This window comes from Myotis daubentonii, chromosome 9, assembly GCF_963259705.1.
Source record: "Myotis daubentonii chromosome 9, mMyoDau2.1, whole genome shotgun sequence".
Lineage (NCBI taxonomy): Eukaryota > Metazoa > Chordata > Mammalia > Chiroptera > Vespertilionidae > Myotis > Myotis daubentonii.
This window is the reverse complement of record NC_081848.1, coordinates 54303915-54326821: the sequence shown is the minus strand read 5'-3', so window position 1 is coordinate 54326821 and position 22907 is coordinate 54303915. Positions and strand designations below refer to the sequence as shown.

General features: G+C 41.1%; 1 protein-coding gene across 26 annotated transcripts in view; it reads left to right on the top strand.

Annotated features, from left to right (window-relative positions):
* Positions 1 to 22907, top strand: part of SOX6 (SRY-box transcription factor 6) — a 550404-nt gene that overhangs the window by 499860 nt on the left and 27637 nt on the right. For all 26 annotated transcript variants that reach the window (XM_059709018.1, XM_059709013.1, XM_059709014.1 and 23 more), the window contains one exon: positions 12216 to 12324. In XM_059709018.1, the coding sequence (XP_059565001.1) occupies positions 12216 to 12324 (109 nt within the window). The remainder of the gene's footprint in view (positions 1 to 12215; positions 12325 to 22907) is intronic.

Sequence of the window (22907 nt, the reverse complement as noted above, 5' to 3'; positions counted from 1 at the left end):
TGTAATGTTGCCGTGGTGGCATACTATTTCGCACAGGGTCCTAAATGTTTTCTTTCTTGTTAAAACTCATTTTCGAAATTTCAATTGGTTTTTAAATTTTTCATGAAATGAAAGTTTCCAAATTTTAATTTTACTTAATCTTAAAGAAAACTTTCCCCAAAAAGTATCAGACATAGTCTTGGGTTAATTTTATTTATTTATTTTATTTTATTTGAGAAGTCGCTTGTGACTGTCTTTGACCTTATTAGTACTTCCTGTTTCCTAGAGGAAGATAACAGTAGAATATGCAAACTCTTGACATCAAGGAATTAATTAGTTTAGTTTAGTTTTTTATTTTTTATTTTTCCTGAAGAGAGGCTCTCTTCTTACCAGCAATGTTTGAATATATGTCACTTTGCTTGCAGACAAAAAGGGATGTATTCTGCTAGTGCCACTGTCATGAGTACCAAAATCAGGGACATAGAAGTATATTTCACCACATTAGATGTAAACGTTTCCCTCTGATTTTGCTTGCCTCTTTCCTTGCCTCCCCCTGCCTTGTGTCCCTTCCCTCTGTCACTTTGCCCTGGTGGAGAGGGAATTTCAGAAGTAGCAAACAAATGCTTTTTGGCTAAGTGTGATCATGGTTTTGGTAGGCTTGTCTGACAGATGGGGAGCTATTTCCTTGAGAATATAAATAATTGCTCAAAAATTTTTATGAGATGTCAAAGCTATTTTCCTAATGTGTGCTGCAGTGTGGGTGTCAGGAGCAAAAATGTCGAGTATCAGAGGATCATCTGATCTTAAAGCTGAACGAAACCATAGAGAGAAGTTAGTTCAGCTCCCAGGTTTTGCAGATGAAGTAATCAGGGATAGTCTGTGAAGGGCACTTGTGATGCAGAGCGGTTCAGTGGAAGGAGCAGGAATCAGAGTCTGGAGGCTGAGACAAGCTCTGAATCTGTTACTGGTTAGGGTGCGACTCTGGGTGAGTGTCCTAAGCTCCGTGCTCTCTGAATGCAGAGGCCGTTACATTTCCTTCTAGCACCAGACTTTCCGTGCCCCGTTTCTTCTTTTGAAGAAATATGTTATTTTTGTAGCACATACATTTCTTAGGAAATTTTAAGATATACGTAAAAAAATTAAAAGAAATGGTTAGTGGCAATACCTTACATTTCCCCCCATTTTTTGTGTTTGTTTCTGAGAGAAAATTTTTTTTTTCATATTTATCAGTTTGCCAGCTAAAATTGAAAGAGAAGGTATAGTTTGAGGAAAATATTCATTCTTGGTTTATATAGCTTTGATGTCTTTAACTTGAATAAATGGCACCTGTGTTCCTACAGACAATATTTTTCAAAAGTACACATTGTAAAATAAATAGGTCTTTGAAATCAAGTGCCTAAATTTTGAGAAAACTGAATTCCTAAGATAATTTTTTTGGACTAAGACATTTGCTTAGCTGGTCATTAATTATATTGTGCCTTTTTGTTCATGTGATAAATGTTAGATTAATAAAGTTGTGCTGGTGTTTAAGTGGAGATAAAACTTTCCAGTTTTTAAATCACATGTTCAGTTTTAATAGTTTATATAATTTTACAATGGAATCTTTGTGAACTTGTTATTGAAACAAATAGTTAATCAGAGAACATTCAGGAACAAATATGCATCATGCCTCTGTACACAAGTAAAAAGTTGGAAACCACATATAAGTAGAAGTTGGGCTGCCACACAACTGGATTTGCTTAAATCTGAACACTTTATAACTCTAGTTGGGAGTTGCAAACTTATAAATAACCTTGCAATTGGTTAAAACCATATGAAAACCATATGAATGAGACAGAAAGCATTTGGTTAAAGGGGTTCAGTAATCACTATAATCCTGATGAAACTAATTTAACTCAGTGGCTCCCAAGACTAAAAGGGTCTCACATCTTCAGAGTCAATGCTACTTTATCATCTGATGACCAGTGACAAGAGTCTAAGTGTATGTTGCAGGAGATACACAGGATGCTGTTCTTGCCTGGGGTGTGGAGAGAAAACTTGCTTAGTTTGGTGTACTCTTCAAATCATGAAGGAAACTTGTGGTATATCATTTGAGAATGTTTTTGTAAATTCCATAAAACATCTCCACAAGAAGCTCTACAGATACTAGTTCCTTCCAGCCGGTGTGTGCTATATGCTTTTCTGAGCTTACAGGGCACAGTCCTCACGAGGTAGAGAGCGTCAGGAGACACTTTCCCTCTCCCAAGGAGCTTACTGTTCAGTGGCACAGATTACAGCATCCTGAGAGGGGATCTGAGCAGCTTACATCAGTCTGTACTCATTCTATGTCTTGCCTCAAGTATGAATCATCTGGAATTTTAAAAACTTTTTTTTGCCAAGTCCTTATAAATATTCATTCTCTTTAAGGGGGAACTTTTTCTTTTGAAGATCCTAGGTAGATAGAATTATAGATAGATAGATAGATAGATAGATAGATAGATAGATAGATAGATAGATATAGATAATAGATAGATGATAGACAGATAGATGTAGATAATAGATAGATAGATTATAGATAGATGACAGATAGATACATAGATAGTCAATAGATAGAACCACTACTAGATCCTAATGCAAAAGCTATCAGAGGATTGCTTATCTAACATTTGTTGCCTTACTGCTTGAGGGAGAAGTTGCTATTGTATTAGTTTGCTAGGGCCGTCATAGCAAAACCCACAGACTAGGCAGCTTAAACAACAGAAATATTTTTCTCACAGTTCTGGAGGCCAGAAATCCAAGATACAGGTGCCAGTTTCACTGGAGGCCTCTATCCTTGTAGATGGCTGCCCTCTTGCTGTGTCCTCACACGGTTTTCCTCTGTGAGCACACATCTCTCATGAATCTGTATGTCTTAACTCCTCCTCTTATAAGGACCCCCATTGTGTAGGATTGGGGCCCACCTAAAGGCTTCATTTTAATTTAGTCACCTCTTTAAAGGCCCCATCTCCAAGCACAGTCATGTTCTGATGTACTAGGCTAGGGTTGCAGGGGTGGGCAAACTTTTTGACTCAAGGGCCACAATGGGTTCTTAAACTGGACCGGAGGGCCGGAACAAAAGCATGGATGGAGTGTTTGTGTGAACTAATATAAATTCAAAGTAAACATCATTACATAAAAGGGTACAGTCTTTTTTTTTTTTTTTTTTAGTTTTATTCATTTCACACGGGCCAGATCCGGCCCGCGGGCCGTAGTTTGCCCACGGCTGGGTTAGGGCTTCAACATGTGAATTTTAAGAGGATACCGTTCTGTCCATAACAGCCATGTTTCCTAGCTTGGGTATTCCCAAACTCTTGTGAAGTTATTTTCTTTAGGATCAGAGTACTTTGACCAAATGCTTTATGTCTCTGCTCCTATAGTTTCATCTGCCTCATCTTTCCTAGAGATGTTCTTCTTTCTCTAGAGGAATTAACTGGAGTTAATATGATTTTGTTTAACAGTTTATTTTACTGTCCATTCATAAGATATTGACATTGTTAATTAATTCAAATGATGGATTGCTAAGCAATATAGGACTATGTGAGAAGAATATTGGAGGTGGTGGTAGTTGAGAATTAGGGAAGTTTCTTACCAGAGTCCTTTCAAATAATAGTGACTAAGCAGACTCCCTGTGTCTCAGTACTAAGGTAACCCTGACAAGATAGATCACTATATTGTTCTATTGACTTAAACACCTTCCTTTGTATTTATCTACCTTTTAATAATCTATATGTCACTGTTTTTAAACAATATTTGAAAATTAATTTAAAAGTAAAATTAAAATTAAAGAAAAGAGGGAAGTAACTTTATCAGGATTACCAGGATTTAGCACCCAAAGTACCTAGTATTTGCAAGTTATCAATGGGAAGCAATGATGGTAGGAACTGATAATATAAAGATAATAAGACATAGATACCACACCTTAAGGAGTACGTTGGGGAAATGTAAACAGACATATACATTAACAATTGTAAAACATTGTTCTATAAACATGGGGTGGTGATGGGATGCCATCATTTCTGCCTGGAACTGGTGGAGAACATTTCTTTTGTTCAGAAGAAATGTTTTATTTAGGCCTAGAAAGGACTAGGGAAAGGCATTCTAAGAGAGAATAGTATATGCAAATATGCAAGGACATACAGTATCATAACTTATTCAGGAAACTCCAAGAAGGTCCATCTTACTGGGACAGAGAACAGGAACTGAAAGGAGTAGAACATAAGGCTGATGGGAGAGCGGGTGCCAGACCATGAAAGGTTCTACAGGAAGTTTGAGTCTCCTCGTGCAGATGATGGGGATATTTGAGAGCTTATAAGTAGAGAATAACAAGATCCATATACTACATGGTTACTGACATTGAGATTTAAATTTAGTCCTGAGATGCTTAACAGCCAAGTTAAAAAGGAGAGTATCTCCGGATGTATAATTGCATTGTGGACACAGGGGGGTGGATATTGGCCTTTCATCAGGACACTGTCTTCATTAGCATTTAGCTTTGAATCATGTAGCAAACACTATTTAACATGCTTAACAGAAGTGGGTATTTTATGAGTTGCTTTAATTTTGCAAAGCACTCATACACCTGATCTCTTACTTAATCATCACAATCCTGCAGCATGAGCATTTTCTTTTCCATTTTACAAATAAGGAAGTAGGCTCAGAAAATCCACATGGTAATTAAGTTCTAGAGTTAGGATTTCTGAATTCACCTTGGCACCAATACCTATCTAAATTTTGGTTAAGTGAGTTAAATAAAATATTTAAAAATATTTTTGAGCCTCACCTTTTATTCTCTTATAAAATATTGATAGCAGTAGCAATATTTTCCTTGTAGCATTGGTGAGGGTTAAAGGAAATACTCATTAGGCAGTGCCTTGCACATAGTAACGAACAGTAAAGACACTGTCCTACCCCTCTGTGCATTTGTGCTGTGGAGGCAAACAGAATTGGAGAACTTAGGCCTTAACTGACTCGTGAGTCCTAGCACAATTTTAGTAAAGAGTGTATTAAAGCCTAGAAAAGTTAATAGTGTTAGCTGACAAAATGTTATTTAACAATGAGGTTTAATAATGAACCTCGTTTCTCCCAGCCACGGTCTTTATTATCATGATTACTGAGTCTGGGACCATCAAAACATCATTATGAAAGTAAAGCCTAGCGCCTCTAAATGAACTCCTTCCAAAAAAAGAATCATCTTTTAAAAAGCATATGCGATTACTTTCCACTGGAAAGCCTACTTTTTTTTTATCTTTCATTACATTACTAAGTGTATAATAAAGGATATAAAATAAAGGCTAATAAAGTGATAGAGCTTGCTAAGTCAATAAGAAGGAAACCACATGTGTGCTTAAGTAGTACTTCTTGAGAATCACATGATGGCAAGATATGTCCAGAGCATGGAATTAGAGAAAGTTTTTCAGAATAAGAGACAGGCTCTGTCAGCATTATACTTAACATTGTCCTATTTTAAAACAAAACAGAGCAAAACACAAATTTTTTTAAACTTTAAAAAATATGTACTGCTTTTTCAGCCATGCATTTGTGGTGGGTAGGCTCCTCGTTTGCCAGTGTTCTGCAAAGACTTTGCAAAAAGATGCAAGTGTTAAACTGCAGAAATTCCAAGTCAGACTCCAGACCCTTTTTTTTCATGTTAAGTTCTGCAGTCAAGCTGTATTCTTCCACGGTATTCTTCTAAAGTTGCTTATTGCCCTCTTTTACAAAATATTTAAATATTTTTCTGGATTTCCTTGTTTTGATTATCATTGCCCAAAGAGCTATCACCAATAGAGTGTGGAGTGTTGAGTATAAACATCTCTTCTACAAATTTGAAATACTAGAAAGTTGGTAGTTCTTGCTTCTTTTGGGCACTCAGGTGCACAGAGTGTTTTTCATTTATGTGGGTAAATCCATTATGTGGCCTTGCCCTGGCCAGTTTGGTTCAGTGGTTAGAGTGCCAGTTTGCTGACTGAAGGACCTCAGGTTCTATTCCAGTCAAGGATATGTGCCTCAGTTGTAGGCCAGATCCCCAGCCCTGAGGGTGCCTGCAGGAGGCAACCAATTGACATGTCTCACATTAATGTTTCTCTCGCTCTCTCTCCCCTTTCCTTCCAGTCTCTCTAAAAAATTAATGCAAAAAATATCCTTGGGTGAGGATTAACAAAAACAAATTATGTGGCCTTGTAAAATCCTATAAATATGTGTGGACACTAATGCCAACTACATTATAAGATATATAGAAAAAGTATAAGACACTAGCCCTGGTTTGAAAATATTTTGACATTGTTGGAGCAACCAAAGCTTAATTCTTTGACGTAGTTGTATAAGTTGTGGCTGATTATATAGGGAAGACTAAGAATTTTTGTAGATCAGAGAGGTTGTCGAGTTCATGGACAATTTGGGCTTTTCAATATAAATAAAACTTGGTAAGGAAGAAGACAGAAGGAAGGGAAGCAGCCAGGGGGAAGAGGGGGCAGGTGTGATCATGGTACTATTATGGGAAGGTGAGTTGCTTACTGTGCACCAAGGGCAGAGGATGTATGATGAGAGAGTTGTAGGAAACCAAGTTAAGACACATGGGAGCAGTGTAGGAAGGATCTGGAAAAGCAGGTAGAGGATGACATGCAGTAGAAAAAGGAAGCCATGAGACATTGAGTGGGATCTTGTGGGGAGTGTGAGCGGGCGGACACAGGGCGAGGGGCAGTATCAAGGATCAGGCAGACCAGAATGGAGGCTGCAGCAGTGATCTCGTGTGCAGGCGTGAGGGCATGTGCTGGGCTAGTTTTTGATGGTAGAGGCCCATGAGGAGAGGGACTGGCACAAAAGTCTCTGTGAAGGAACAGTCAGCAAGCCTGATGATTAACTGGGCATAGAGGGGCAAGGAAAGCAGTGAGACCAATAGTACTATGGGGAAAGCTGCTTTTGCGGGGAAGTCTTAACTTTTAGTGTAGGACGGAGTTGCCCTGGGTTGGAGAGACACTAAAGCCTGGAGCTGAGATGAAATGACAGGTGATACTTAGACCAAGCTGACACTGTGCGGATAGATAAGATCTCAGAATGTTGTGGTGGCCTGAGAGAATTTTTATTCATAATGCATGTGTTGGTTATTTCTCTTAGAAAACTCTGCTTCAGGAATACACACAAACATAACTGGTGGCGCTGCAGTATTAACTTTCCCTGCAATGTTTCTTATTATTATAAATTTGAAAAGACTTTTTAAAGTCTTTAATATTTAAAGACTTAATATTTTAGGATGTAACAACAAATTCTTGTTTACTTAAAAAAGATTATGCCAAAACCACATGTAGGAGATAGGTGGTTTTAAATTTGTGATTACACGAGCATAAAATTTTCTACTTACTGTCTTCTACATACTATACAGAAGTATAATATATACTATGTATATATTTTATAAGATATTATATAATATTTGTATAATATATATTCTATAATCAGAATATTTGAGTTACTGTAGAGTATATTAATTATAGTGTATTTCTCATGTGAAAGTAACATGAGATTATTTTTGACCCATTTTAGCTGGACGATAGGTAAATTTTGCAGTTAGGTGTATTTTCTGTGGCTGTTACGAATGACCCCATATTCAGACATTCTTTAAAAACGAGCTTCGAATAAAGTAAAGTCCCTCTCATTTAGAGCATTGGAATAAAGTATATCACATCATTGTCTAGCCATATCTACCTGTCAAATGAAATATACTTGTTTGTAAGGCAGCAAACAAAACACCCCTCTCAGCACGTACCACTTCCACTTTGCTTTGTGGAAAAGGGGATGGTGTTGAAATCATTGGAGGCAAGACCCAGGCTGGTCAGTCTTGGCGGTCTGGCAGGGAGGGGTCTGCTACGTCCTCACATTCCCATTCCTAGCGCTGCTCCTCAGGAGACGGCTGCCATCAGTCATCTCACGTAAGGTTGGAAAAAGGCTTGTCTCGCTAGCGAGCAAACTGTTATTTAAGTACACAATCCACTCGACTACTGAAACAGTTTTGCCAAACTTATCCAAGTATTCTCACATGCTTAAAGATGGCATAAATATCATTTACGGCGAGCAGTTTTCTTCAGACTCCATGGAATGCCTTCCTGCCGCCTGATCTAAGTGTCCCAGTTTACATTATGGCCTTTACTGCCTCTGTTTGATGGAGTGATCAGTAAAAATTTAATGACACTATAAAATAATAAAAATGTCATTAATTTACCACGGATCTCGGATACAGTGGTTGTAAAGTTACATTAATAAACAGAATATTTTTTACAACAAAAAGCATTGTTACGTGGGAACTTATAAATAACACACATAAATTTAAGAGCAATTTTACTGTTAGCACACACATTATTATGGAATAGCCAATAAGTGTATAAAACATAGTATATAAAATTTTATTAAAATATACTGTGCACATCAAAAATTCAGCTTTTATCTAAGCGCAAAGAAAAGCCATTATTGTGTGCTTACTGTTTCGTGGCTGTTCTTCCCCCCTATCACAATTTTACATTTGTTGCCAGTAAGAGGAAGTTGATTTTTTTAAATTTTTTTTTTTGCCTGGATGGAAACAAACCACTGTTCTTTCAGTTATCCCAAACCCATTCTCTCTCTCCACTGATGCAAAGACAACATTGATCAATCTTGCCATAGGAGGGAGGGAAAAGTTGCTAATATAATGCAAAGTTAAAAATGATGCCTGAGGAGTTGAATGGTCTGTGCAGTGACTCTGGAAATAGGGATAATAATGCAGCAGTCTATCTGTCACCAGTGAGGCTGCCCGCCATTGCCTCGGATAACACGGGAAGGTGATGAATGCCTGGGTCTTGTGGCTTGTAACATTTAACATTCATCAACTCTCACTAAAGGGGGCTTTATCATTTAAATATCTTTATTTAATATGCAACATCTACCTCATACATCATAATTTCAAAGCACTTAGCCAAAGTCCTGCAACACAGCAGAGCTGCCTTTCATTTCTTCCAATAACTTTTATGTTGCTTGCATGTTTGTGGCTGACAATGTTTAAGTGTCTGATCACATAGTTGCATGTCAAATGCACATTTCTCTGTCAATATGGAGATGGGGGGATTTTCCTGGAGGGTTGAGATTAAGTTAGCATGGGGTGTTTATATTTTGCTTATATCTCCAAAATAATCTTACTTGGGAACTATGTACATTGTGGGAGGTGGTTCAAGTGCATGAACAAAATTTGGAGTGAAGACCTTTTCACCACAGTTTATATTTGTTCCGTACAGGGGCATGCCCATTGGCACTCAAGGGCTAAAAGTTGAAGCCTCTTGTCACTAAAGTATCCTTGAACATCTCTCTGTGCCCACGTCCACATCCTGTATTTACTAGACTCATGTTCAACCTCACCAATAAAATCTTTGCTTCACTCAGCTGCCCAGAGCTAACTCGTAGACACCAGGCCTTCTTATCTGATGGTTATGTGGCTGGCAAATAAATATTCTGAGCTATTCTTTGAAGAATAGACGGAAATCTTCTGGGAGACTAGGTAGAAATGTATATGAAAGGGCATGGCTTGGCGGGGCCCTACTTTAATCTCAAACACAAGTGCTTAATATTACCAAGTATAAAATGCAGCCCACCACCCAGAACAGTTTTTTTCCATTGATTTATTTTCTGTCTATTTAACAAGTATTTCATGGGGTATTCTTCCTTGACTTCTTCCATGTCAAAATATTGATGTTTTATAAGGAAAGTATCTCTGCAGAAGGATTTTTTCTGTGAAGTCAGAAAAACGCATGGCTTCAGAGACATCGTGAACGTGTTGTCGAATGTTCTGAATTTTTTTTTGTTATGATGAAAAACAAGCTGATGCTACTGAATTGTGAGCGCACTTCATTTTTTTTTTTTTGAAAAGAAAATATACCATCATCATGTAAGCTTTGTTGTCTTAGGATTTTACAAACCATGGCATGTAATTTTCCCTCTTCTCCTTCCTTGTCAAAATATTGATATTCTTTCAGGAACTTTATTTATTTATTTATTTATTTATTTTTTACTGAGAATATTTTGCCGTAAAATCAAAGAGAATGACTGACTAGAAAGATACTTGGAATATGCATACTGATGGGTAGTAAGGTCTGTTGATTTTCAGAGGAAGTTGTTTCTCTCCTCCCCTTTCTCCCCCCATGAAAATACAGCTAAAGGTTGTTCTTCCAAGAAGATTGCAGGTGTCACATGAGAACTCTTTTTGCATTTAACACAGGGAAAGGGTTCACATACAAATGTCTGAAATTTGAAACAAGGTGATAAAACAAAGGTTGCATATTTAGCTTTCCCTGGTACTATTCATCTCCACTGTAACTCTTCCTTTACACCAGGGCAAGCAAGCGTGCCCTTCAAAAATAGAAATTGGCTAATTAAAAGCAGCTGTCTTTGCCCTGGCCAGTTTGGCTCAGTGGATAGAGCGTCGGCCTGCAGACCAAAGTGTCCTGGGTTCAATTCTGGTCAAGGGCACGTACCTCAGTTGCAGGGTCCTCCCAGGCCTGGGCCCTGGTCAGGGCGCATGCAGGAGGCAACCAATCGATGTGTTTCTCTCACATGGATATTTCTTTCTGTCTTTCCCTCTCTCTTCCACTCTCTCTAAAAATCAATGGAAAAATATCCTCGGGTAAGGATTTAAAAAAAAAACACAAAAAAAACAGCTGTCTCCCTCTGACAACATGTGAAACCACCGCATGGCTTCTGGGTGCATTTTGTTGTGTCTTATGTCTGGGTCAATTTGTTCTTGCATAGCACTGTTTTCACCTACGAAGATATGGGGAACCACACCTAATTTGCTTTTTATTTTCATTCTTTTCTAAATTAATATTTCAGAGGTTTCCCTACATTGTAACTAGTTAGTATTGATGACCCAGTTGGTGAAATTCATGATTATAATTTTGTTGCACATCTTTCATAGAAATGGTGCTAGGTTAAAGCAAGGTTTATGCTGTGTTTTCTTCCAACACAGATTTCAACACATCCCATGCTGGAGGGGAATTGGAAGACTTCCTGCACAATTTGACTGATGGGAATTAATTATAGAAATATAATGATATTCAAAAATAATCATATTAGAAAGCACAAACGTAGTGAGACTGTACAAATAAGAGACAGCCTCTATCAAGTAATTGTATGTTTGCTCTTTAAGAATATCTCCAAGTTTCTAAACATCTTACAGAAGGGAGCACTCGGAGTATTTCCATCTAATACCAAACATGCTCAGTCCAGAACTAGGTCATTGAACAATAGACTGCACAGCAATCAGCACTCGACTGCTGCATAATGCATTAAGTATAACATGCAGAAACCATTCCCGGAGCTGCAAGCTGCTACTTCATGTCTGTAAATTCAAGCTGACATGACATTTAATATTGTTTCGTAGTAATGAACAACAAGGTTTCATTCATTCATAAGCACAACACAAAGCCATAACACAAAGTCTGGAGTGTATCAAGGAGGCGAGAAGGCGACACGGGCTGTTTCCGTAGATGATAACACCCTATTAATGATGGCCAGTGAGCCCTCTGCCACCGATCTGGAGAGCTGCGAGGGGGAGTTCGTTGTGGCATAGACTCCCGCTTCTAGAGAACCAGTTAAGCGTTTCCCTCCTATAGCAGCAAGAGTAGTTCACTTTCTTGACTCAATGGCTGGCTAGGAGTAATGTCCTCCTTTGCCCTCCCCAGGAACTTATGGTTGAAACTCCTAGGCAAAATAATAGTGTCAATGCATGCTATCATCTAGTTTGCCTGCTTTGAAATATTTGTTTCTGAAATCCTGATTTGTATTTTCCCAGGAATACCAGTGCCACATATGATCTCTAGGTGGGAACATGCCTCTCCCATTAAATAGCAGTACGTCTATTTTAAAGGGGACTGTTCTCACAAGTTTGGCACTTTTGTCTGAAACTTCTAGATTGCATTCCTTTTAGATTCCTGGAGCCAACACAACAACAAGAAGATGCGCAGTACAGTGCTGGCAGGTTTCCAGTCCCAGGTTTCCTTCCCTTCCAGGTACTGTGGTTTAGAACCGGTCAACACTGTCAGGGCCAGCACCTGGCTTCCACGGAATCTTCCTGAAAGATGTTCCAAGCCCACGGTGAACAGAAATGATGTTTGCACATCTAAGTTTTGCCCACTAAGCAAGACAGAAACTGGAAGGAAACGTGGCTGTTTGGGAAGCTAAAATAAGACTCTGATTGCTCTTTCCTCTAGGAAAGAACGCGCTTTGAGAACTTGGGGCCCCAGCTAACAGGCAAGTCCAGTGAAGATGGGAAGCTGGGCCCAGGTGTCATCGATCTCACTCGGCCAGAAGATGCAGAGGGTGAGTGGCTTTTCCTGCAGCTCTTTCCTGCTGCCCGGGGTGTTTCTGGAGCTGTGAATGAGCTATAGGATCTTCATGGCCTTTCTTAGAAGTACCAGCTCGGTTTTCTTGGCAAAGCAGAGCAAATGTTAGTCTTCATCATATGTTATAATCGAGGATTTTGAGATGTTAGCTAGATCCTATATTACGACCCTCAGCAATCCACATACTTCAAGGTGCCATTCTACTTTTAAACTAAAAGGACCCTCTGCCTTCCAATGAACAACAGAATTCTGTTTCAATCACTTCACTGCATTCTTGTTAAAAAAGGAAAAAAGGACAAACCTATAAAGGAGGATTTTTTTTAACACCCCAAATCAAGTGATCCCCAGGTGCAATCAAACAATTTTTGGGAACTAAATGGTGGTTTGAGCAGATTTGGCATAAAATTAATAATGACTTGGGTAAGGCCCATCCTGGGTGTGGGTGCTAACCATGAATCAAGTCTTTGGAAGGCTGGAAGGAGAGACTAGCTTCACTCTCAGTGGGTTTGCCCGCAGCACTATCAATGCCTGTCCACCCCTCTGCACTTTCTGTTTGTTTGTTTTAAATGCACAGCAGCAAATCAGCAGAAATTGCTCCCCAGAGGCAGGGTACAATTTATGAGTTAGGCCAGCACTTCAGTAGTGCTGTTGCCTGGTTATTTACTGTGTCATCACAGAGCAGGGGCTGGTTTTCCCGTTAGTTGTTCCTTTTGCAGATTCCCTCCCTCCACCCCCAACAGTCAGGGAAGATTAATCTGTTCTCTTCAGAGTAACACAATACTTCACCTATCTTCGGTCTCAGCTAAAGTCCTTCTTTAGCTTCAGGGACGGAATCCTTTCTATTATCCCTTTTACTGGCAGTATTTGTCCCAGGACCCTAATCCCCTGAAAATGCATGAAGACATTTCATAGCAGCATCTGAACTGGGTTGGCATAGCTTCCGGTGATATTTGGCCATCCCAGGCCGTTCAGAACCCCCACCACAAGCACTAAGGATGGGTAGTGTCAGATGTTAGGAGGCACCTCAGAGGGTTTCCAGAAGACAGACTTTTCATACCAGTAGGAGAGACTAATGTTTAGTGATAATCCTTGGGACAAGGTATTAAAATAAACTCTGGTGTGTGTGTGTGTGGGGGGGGGGGGGCCCGCAAATATTTATTAAGCACTTATATGCCACAGAATGTGCTACATTTTTCACATACATACTATGTTTATTATTTACACCTCATACAACTCTGTAAAGAAAGTAGTATTATTTTTCCCATCTTATAGATGAGAAAATTAAGGCTGAGAGTAATTAAGTAACTTGCCACAGGTCACACAGCTAATAAGTGCAGAGCTGCGAATTGATACCAGGTAGCCTTGGCTCTGGTACCCCAGCTCTTAAATACTGTGCTATACTGCACGCCCTATGTACATAGATATATATGTGATGCCTTCATTTTTTGAACAAACCTCTTGTGACCGTCTTCAGAATGGCCCATTTCCTCTTCCCTAAATATAGCAAGTCATGCCCTACACCAGCTCTCCTGTTACTCTGTCACACGTAGCAGCAGTGCCTGCTGAGTGTAATGGTAGAAGGGCTGTTGTGGCCCAGGAGCTTAAGGAGCATGTGCAAAGCTCCCTTCAGACGTTTGCCCAGCATTGCCATTGAGACCTCATGTGCTTTTGGGGGACTGTGAGTTCATGAATGGAGTCAAGTTACATGCTTTGATTCGGACAGAAGGCAATGCCTTTGTGAGGACTGCTGGGATGGGTAGTTGCCTTCTGCTGACTTCAGAGTATTTCCTGGAGTCTGCTCAAGTGTGAGCTGACTGCAAAGCCTGCTGGAGTTACAGTTCATATTAGAGTCAGAGTAGATAGCAGGTACACAGAATACTTGCTCCATGTTGCTCCTTTCCCTTAGCAGAAAGAGTAAGAGGGGACTGAAGTGAAAGGAGAGCTAAAACATTTATAAGCTCCTTCTGTCAGCTTGTACTCTTAAAAGCAAGCAAACAAGCAAGCAAACAACTGTTGGGTGCTACTGTGTACCAGTCCCTGAACTAGATAGACTAGACACTGGATAACCAAAGGAAACAAAACAGACATGTTCCTGACCTCTTGGGGTTTAAAGTCTAGTGAAGGAAGACAGAAGAATAAAAGGAAAATGCACACATACATACAGACAGACATAATTGTCACTGAGAAAAGTACTAAAAAGGTGGAGACTTCTTTGTGCCCCACAGAGATCCAGAGTGAAAGCTACGAGGAGAGCTCAATGAGAGGTGCGTCTGGTGGCTTCAGCCAGGAATGCCACTCCTTCTCGGTCCATACATGATTGTTTCCATGTTTCCTCTGGCTTTGACCAGAAAAAGTTAATTTTTTTCAGCTTTGTTGAGATATAATTGATATATAACACTGTGTAAATTTAAGGTGTACAATGTGATGATTTCATACGTGTATGTAATAGAAATTGATTACTACAATAGGGTTAGCCAACACATCTGTCACATGACATAGTTATCTTTTTGTGTGTGTGTGTGAGAAAATTTAAGATTTACTCCCTTGACAACTTCATATGTATAATACAGTCTTGTTAACTATAGTCACCGTACTGTACATTAGATCCCCAGAGGTCATTCATCTTACTTCTGGAGTTTGTAACCTTTGACTAAGGTCTATCCACTCTCCCCAGACCCCAGCCCCTGGCAACCACCATTCTACTCTCTGTGTCTACTATGAGTTTGGCCTCTTTCAATTTCACGTGTAAGTGAGATCATACAGTATTTATCTTTTTCTGCCTGCCTTATTTGATTTAACCTAATGTCTTCAAGGTCCATCACGCTGTTGCGAATAGCAGGGTTTCCTTTTTTATGGATGAATAACATTCTACTGTATATCACATTTTCTTCTTTCTAAAATGATTTCTTTTTTAAAATATGTGTTAATAATTTTTTACAGAAAGAAAGGGAGAAGTAGAGAGTTAGAAACATCGATGAGAGAGAACCATCGGTAAGCTGCCTCCTGCACACCTCCTACTGGGGGTGTGCCTGCAACCAAGGTACATGCCCTTGACCAGAATTGAACCTGGGACCCTTGAGTCCACAGGTCAACACTCTATCCACCAAACCAAACCAGTTAGGGCTCACATTTTCTTTATTCATTCATCTGTAAGTGTACACTTAAGTTCTTTCCATGTCTTGGCTATTGTGAGTAACACAGAACAGCAATCTTTTTTAAAAATTTATTTTTATTTGTATTGATTTCAGAGAGGAAGAAAAAGGGGGGGGGGAGAGAGAGAGAAACATTAATGATGAGAGGGAATCATTGATTGGCCACCTCCTGCACACCAGATCAAACCTGCCATGTGCCCTGATCAGGAATCGAACCCTGACCTCCTGGTTCATTGGTCAATGCTCAACCACTGAGCCATGCTGGCTAGGCGCAGAACAGGTACTCTGCCCTCGATCCACTTCTACCCCATACTCCTGTAGGGCTTCTGAGGTGACTAAAGTAAGTCAGCCTGGGAAATCGGCCCTGTTCCAGCCTGGCTTCTGTGGAAAATGTCTGCCCATCATGAAAACGCCAATATCACTTAGTAAGCAACTTGTAGACCTGCTCCACAGCTCTGAGCATAGGATCTGCAAGGGAAAGGTCATCTAAACAGGCAGCTGTGCGTGTGTATTAACCACTCATCAAAATCAAATGACAAAACGATAAGCCAGGAAAACAGAAATTAAAAATATAAAAGGCAAATGCCTTCAAAATTTTATTTTTAAAGTCCAGCTGTTATTTGGCTTGAATATGACAAGACAGCATTTCTTGTTCACCGTGATATTTATAAAACTACAAATTCATTGGTGCTGGGGGTTTAGGAAACACGTTTAAGGTCTTGTTATTCTTTGAAGCAGTTGAAGGCTTTATATGTTTTGAGCAACAAAATTGGTTAGCTCTTATATGACACATGCAAGGAGGAGAGGTCTCGATTAGCTGAGACTGTCACCATGTATTGAGAATGACAAACAGCCCTAACCGGTTTGGCTCAGTGGATAGAGCGTCGGCCTGCGAACCGAGGGGTCCCAGGTTCGGTTCCGGTCATGTACCTTGGTTACGGGCACATCCCCAGTGGGGAGTGTACAGAAGCCAGCTGATTGATGTTTCCCTCTCATCAATGTTTCTAACTCTCTATTCCTCTCCCTTCCTCTCTGTGAAAAAATCAATAAAATATATATTTAAAAAAATGACAAACAGCTGTTTAACTTTTTGTAGACTTTTCATATAGCATTTTCCCTCACCTTGTTCTCTTAAGGCAAGAGTGCAATTCTTATCCCAACTCTCCTAATTTCAAGGTTGCAAAGTACAGTAGAAAGGGCTCTGGTCCAATTATTGGGATATTTGGAATTAAGCTCTTTTGCTAAATAATGGCGAACAAGGGACTAATTCCTCTGGGTTTAAGTTTTTATCTTTTGTTTTTTATTATATTATTTATTTTTATTTTATTTTTTGGATCACCATTTATCCCTTCCATGCTCTTTTCACCTCCACCTTCCCTCCACTACTACCCTCAACAGCCTCCCCCCCCCCACACACACATACACACCACCACCACCACCACCACCACCACCACCAGTACTGTCTGCCTGCTCTCTATGAGTCTGTCTCTATTTTGCTTGGTAGTTCAGTTTGTTCATTAAATACCACATATGAGTGGAATAATATGGTACATTTTGTATCTTTTAAAAGAGGTATGTTGAGTTCCATTATCTCCACGGCCCCTTCCAAACCTAAGATGTCATTAGGGTATTCATAAAACAGAGTGTATGTTTCCTATAAGAAAGGTGGTCTTTCCACACTACTTCCACGGAGTTTCCCCCGCCCCCCAGAAAAATAAAAGAGGAGATCGGTACCTTCAGGAGTACATGTGCCACTGGCTGAATCAGGTTTTCAAGTCCATCGATCTTATCTTCTTGTTGATGAGATCACTTCAGTAGCATTTCCCAAATACCTTTCACATATGGGCACCCTCCCATATCTCTTCCCATCTTCCCCCAGCAGCATTCCTTGTGGTTTACCTTCATTTTTATATTCTTGCCTTCTTGTTTTTGGATTTTTTTCCTTTTTCTCATACCTGGGGTTGCTAAGAGGGATACTTTCCTTTTTTCCCATTTGTTTTGTTTTGCAGAATAGTTTGGGTACAAAAACGTTCTTGTAAATCCTACTTTAATTCTCAAATTCAATTGCTGTGCCCCAGCCTCAGAGGGAGGCTGCACCTCATTTTAGTGGGAATAGTGCAGTGTGAGCACTGAAATGGATGAGCTCCGATCAGGACTGTCATTGGCTAGACTTTCGGACCCTGGGTTGGAACTGTAATGATGTTGTCTCCATGTATTAAAAACTTGCGTTGATTAGAATGGAAATGGGTATGTGAACCAAGACTAGCCACTTTTAGAACTGTTGCTCTCAGATTCTCAGATTTGCTTAGGAGGGTTTTATAGATTTGTACTGAATTTGTGAATTGGATTCCAGCCAAGATGGCCTTGAGCCTTCTGAAAGCTTCATTTGTTTTTAATATTTTTTTGGTGAACTTCTGATTGCTTCTCAGTTTTATGTTTCAGAATAACTTCGTTATTGTCAACTTAAGCTCTCTGTTTATAGACAACAGAGACTGCAACTTTTCCTCTTTTTCCTTAAAAATGCACTATTTAATATGAATGTCTTCTCTTACAAATCCTGCTTACCCTTTGATCCATCCTCTGGGAACTCTTTGAAGCTTTTTTCATTCCCTTCCCCTGCCCTGGATCCTTACTCCTGGTAGAAAAGGGAGGTTGACTCCATGATACACGACTCATTCAAGGCAGCAGAGGCATAATCTAGGGTGGGATTTAAAGGCTGCAACTATTTACACTTTGGAGTGAAAGGGTCTCTATTAGCTCAGGCCCCAGAATACATTGCTTCACGCTGCAACCCTTAGATTCTCAGAATCACAGTAGAGACATCATCCAAGTTTTAGTTCCAGCCAAGAAATCCCATGTTATATTCCTGACCAGTGTTCATCTTATTTCTGTTCAAATGCCTCTAATTGTCCAATGACTGAAAACTGACTACTTCCTGAGAAGCTCTTTCCTGTACTAATTATTAATTCTTTGTTATTTACAGCCCAAATTTGCCTCTGCTTCCATTTAACTCCTACCCATTGCTTCTAGTCTGACTTCTGGATTCCAACATAATGGAACTTATCATTTTCCCACATGACACTCCTTCAGATATTTGCTCAAGGACTAAGAGACTTAAATTCCAGTTGTTTCACCCTAAGCAAGTCTGTTTCCCTGAGCTTTCTCGTCTATAGGTGGGGAAGCTGGGCTAGGTGATTTCCAGTTGACAGTCTTTTTTAACTATCTTATTTCATTTCCAAGTAATTGAAAACATTTACCTGTAAGTCCAGTAGAATGTAGCAAGTATTAATTAAAGATCACACCATCTTTTAAATAAATGAAATTAATATAGAAATATGGCAGTGGCAAGATGCCTTTGCCCAAGAAGGTATCTAAGCACGAGTATATACCAGGAATAAAATATGGGGAATTGTACACATTAAAGAAAAGACTCATGCCCTGGCCAGCATTCCCAGTGGTTAGAGCATCGGTCTGAGAACCAAAGGGTCCGGGTTCAATGCCAAGTCTAGGACATGTACCTGGGTTGCAGGTTCCCCACCCCAGTTGGGGAGCGTGCAGGAAGCAACCAATTGATGTGCCTCTCTGACATCAGTGTGTCTCTCTCTCTCCTCTCCCCACTCCTTCCTCACTTCCACTCCCTCTAAAATCAATAGAAAAAAATGTCCTCCAGTGAGGATTAACAAAAAATAAAAATAAAAAAATAAAAAGACCAGGTAAGTCTGAAGAGTGCACTAACCAGAGCTGTGCTGTGGGCTATGGGCCTGACCTTTCTTAACTGCCTAAAACCGTGTTTCCAAGCATGTCAGAGAAATGAATAGGCAAAGCAGTCTCCATGGAACCAACAGGCTGGGGTCTGAAGCCAGGATAGGTAGCCAGGGAGGCCCAGGACACAATGAAGACTGAGTAACAGCCACGCAGGCTGGGAGATAAGCAGCGTTCCCAAAGCCCTTGGCTCTGGACTAACTCTGTTGTATGAGTATCACAAAAATGTATTTTACTGTGGACATAAACAGTTTTAGAGGATCCTGTGCACCAGTTTATATCAGCACTACATATAAAGTGCAGCTCTCTTAAACAAGCAAATAAACTTCTCTTAAAGATATATATTTGCTGTGTCTTAAAAGCTCCCAAATAACTTTTAATGTTGGTGGAAAACAATTTCCATTGAACTCTCCAAGTGATGGATAGTCCTGATGGGGCAAGTGCATGAAATGTCAAGATTCTTGTGTGACTCCATCCCCTAATACTCTATAAAGGGAACTCCATCTGCTTCTCAGAGTTGCTTACGCCAGAAAGCCTAATCAAAGACTCAGACTCTCGTTAGTGAGGAACCTAGCCCTGCCCAGTAGCTGGTTTTCATTGAACTGCCTTCTCTAAAGGAGTATCAGTGACAGTGTGTATAATCAACACACACACACACACACACACACACACACACACACACACACACGAAAACATCTATTTTCTGACTGCATATCCTCTACCCTGGAGAAGAAACACTTGTCTGTGCCATTGCTGAATCACACAGAAGTACTTCTCCATCTTACTATAGCAATTGGGCGAGAAAAGATTAACACTATCTACCATGAAAATTAGACTCAAGAGCAGCCAACATCTGTTCCCAGTGGGACTGTAAAATTGGTCCATGCTTCCTCAGCAGTAGGTATGTCTGCTTCCCATACCAACACATTAGAATAAACCCTAGCCCCTGGAGGCCTATCTCCATGTTTGGACTGACTGCATAGTTTTTGAGGTGTTGACCCTGTCCCAGAGTCCTCCTCTCTTGGCAGCAGGAGCCACCTCACTTCCCATCTGCAAGCTATAGAATTCAGCCCAACCTTAGGTTGGTAGGATTTAAAGAATCATGCCAATTTGGAGTGCCCTTTAATTTTCTCTGCTTAAGGTCAGGATTTGTTTTGAGAGCCACCTTCCCCCCCTCCCCTTCAACTTATGTTAACCGTGCTAACTGTGCTTCTAACTTATTCCAGAAAGTCAAGAATCCATTGGCATTTCCATTATACTATAGACTGTTCCATTTAGGAATAGACTATAAAAGTAACTCTAAACTAAAACTTTTAATGTGGAACAGAAGAATTCCATAAGAATTGCAATATATTCGGCCACTTAAAATTTATACTAAGTATACAAATTTCAGTTTACTGGTTTATATATATATGTATATCCTATCTAATAAAAGAGAAACATGGTAATTAGCGTACGACTGCTACCCTTCCCATTGGCTAATCAGGGCAACATACAAATTAACTGCCAGCCAAGATGGTGGCCGGCAGCCAGGCAGCTTGAAACTAACATGAGGCTCACTTGCTTCAGTGATGGAGGACTCCAACGTTCCCCGCCTGCCGCTGCAGGCCTCTGACCTGCAACTATGTAACAAATATAGAAGCTAAACAAAACTCCAGAAACCTGCTTTAGTCCGCCGGGCTTCAGCCAGCAGGATCGCAACATTATAAACAAAGGCCAGAAACCACTTTCAGCAGCGGAGGCCTAAGAGCTGGAGCCAAGCCTCAAAGCTAAAGCTGGCCCAGAATAAAAAAAGAAAAAAAAAAGAAAAAAAGGAGCGGTTGGGAGCTTCTGTCACCTGCCAGCCTGAAAACAGCCCTCAGCCTCTTACCCAGGCTGGCCAGGCACCCCAGTGGGGACCCCCACCCTGAAGGGTGTGTGACCAGCTGCAAACAGCCATCATCCCCTCATCCAGGCTGGCCAGGCACCCCAGTGGGGACCCCCACCCTGATCCAGGACACCCTTCAGGGCAAACCAGCCAGCCCCACCCATGCACCAGGCCTCTATCCCATATAGTAAAAGGGTAATATACCTCCCAGCACCAGGATCAGTGGAGCAGTGAGGCCTCCCGGCACCAGGATCAGTGTGACAGGGGGCAGCGCCCAAACCCCCTGATCACCCCGCGGCTCTGTGTGTGACAGGGGGCGGGGCCACAACCTCCCTATCCGCCCTGCTCTGTTTGTGACAGGGGGCAGCGCCCCAACCCCCTGATTGGCCCTGCTCTGTGCGTGACAGGGTACAGAGCCCCAACCCCCCTGATAGGCCCTGCTCTGTGAGTGACAGGGGGTGGCGCCACAACCTCCCCATCGACCCTGCCTTGAGTGTGACAGGGGACGGTGCCCCAACCCCCCAATCGGCCCTACCCTGAGCGTGACTGAGGGTGGCATCATAACCCCCCGACCCGCCCTGCTCTGTGCATGACGGGGCGGCGCTCCAACTCCCCAATCGGCCCTGCTCTGAGCCTGACCAGGGGCTGCACCTAGGGATTGGGCCTGCCCTCTGCCACCCAGGAGCAGGCCTAAGCCAGCAGGTTGCTATCTCCCGAGGGGTCCCAGACTGCGAGAGGGCACAGGCCGGGCTGAGGAACCCCCCTTCCCCCCGAGTGCACAAATTTTTGTGCACCGGGCCTCTAGTATATATATATATGTATGTCTATATGTGCGTATACATGGTTTATATACTTTCATGACAGAGAAATCACTTAATGCAGCTTTCAATATAAGCTTACTTTTCACTGGGAAGGTTGATCCTATGTAGGACAAAATGAAAAAGGATAATGCTAGTCCATGTTGCAGAGTAGCAGAACTGTTAGTGAGGGAGAAAGAAAAAACAACTGTCCACTGTCCCCTGCCTTAAGTTGTTACTGTCTTATAGTAAACTAGAGGCCCACTGCACGAATTCATGCACTGGTGTGGTCCCTTGGCCTGGTCTGTGGGATCTGGCCAAAACCAGCTCTCCAACATTCCCCGAGGGGTCCCAGATTGCGAGAGGGTGCAGGCCAGGCCGAGGGACCCCACTGGTGCACAGTTGGGGCCAGGGAGAGACACGGGAGGTTGGCCAGCTGGGGAGGGACCATGGGAGGGCTCCAGGGCATGTCCAGCCCATCTCGCTCAGTCCTGATCAGCCAGACCCCAGCAGCAAGCTAACCTACCAGTCAGAGTGTCTGCCCTCTGGTGGTCAGTGCACATCATAGAAAGCGGTTGAGCAGCCTTAGCATATTAGGCTTTTATTATATAGGATAACCCTAATCGTTTGTTATTCCAAAGAGTCCTTCAGAAAAAGCTGACCCATAAATGTATAAGCTAATGGTCCTTTTGTTGTTGTTGTTCAGACTGAGAAGTTTAGTCTGGTTACAGTTCTCACATGTGGGAAGTGAGGAGATGTGAGGTAGTCTCTCTTGATTGGGTCTTATGCATATTTAATACATTTTAGTTCTATTTTTTTAAATCTTTTAAACCCTACAAATATTAGATAGCTTTCAAACACTTTCATCAGATTCTCAGGGCAAAAACGTTTTGGTGTACCAAAAAATTGAGTTGGTTTCCCAAAATCCTGGAGCCATCTCCTTTTAATATTGTCTATTTCTGTATTCCCAACGGAATAAAAG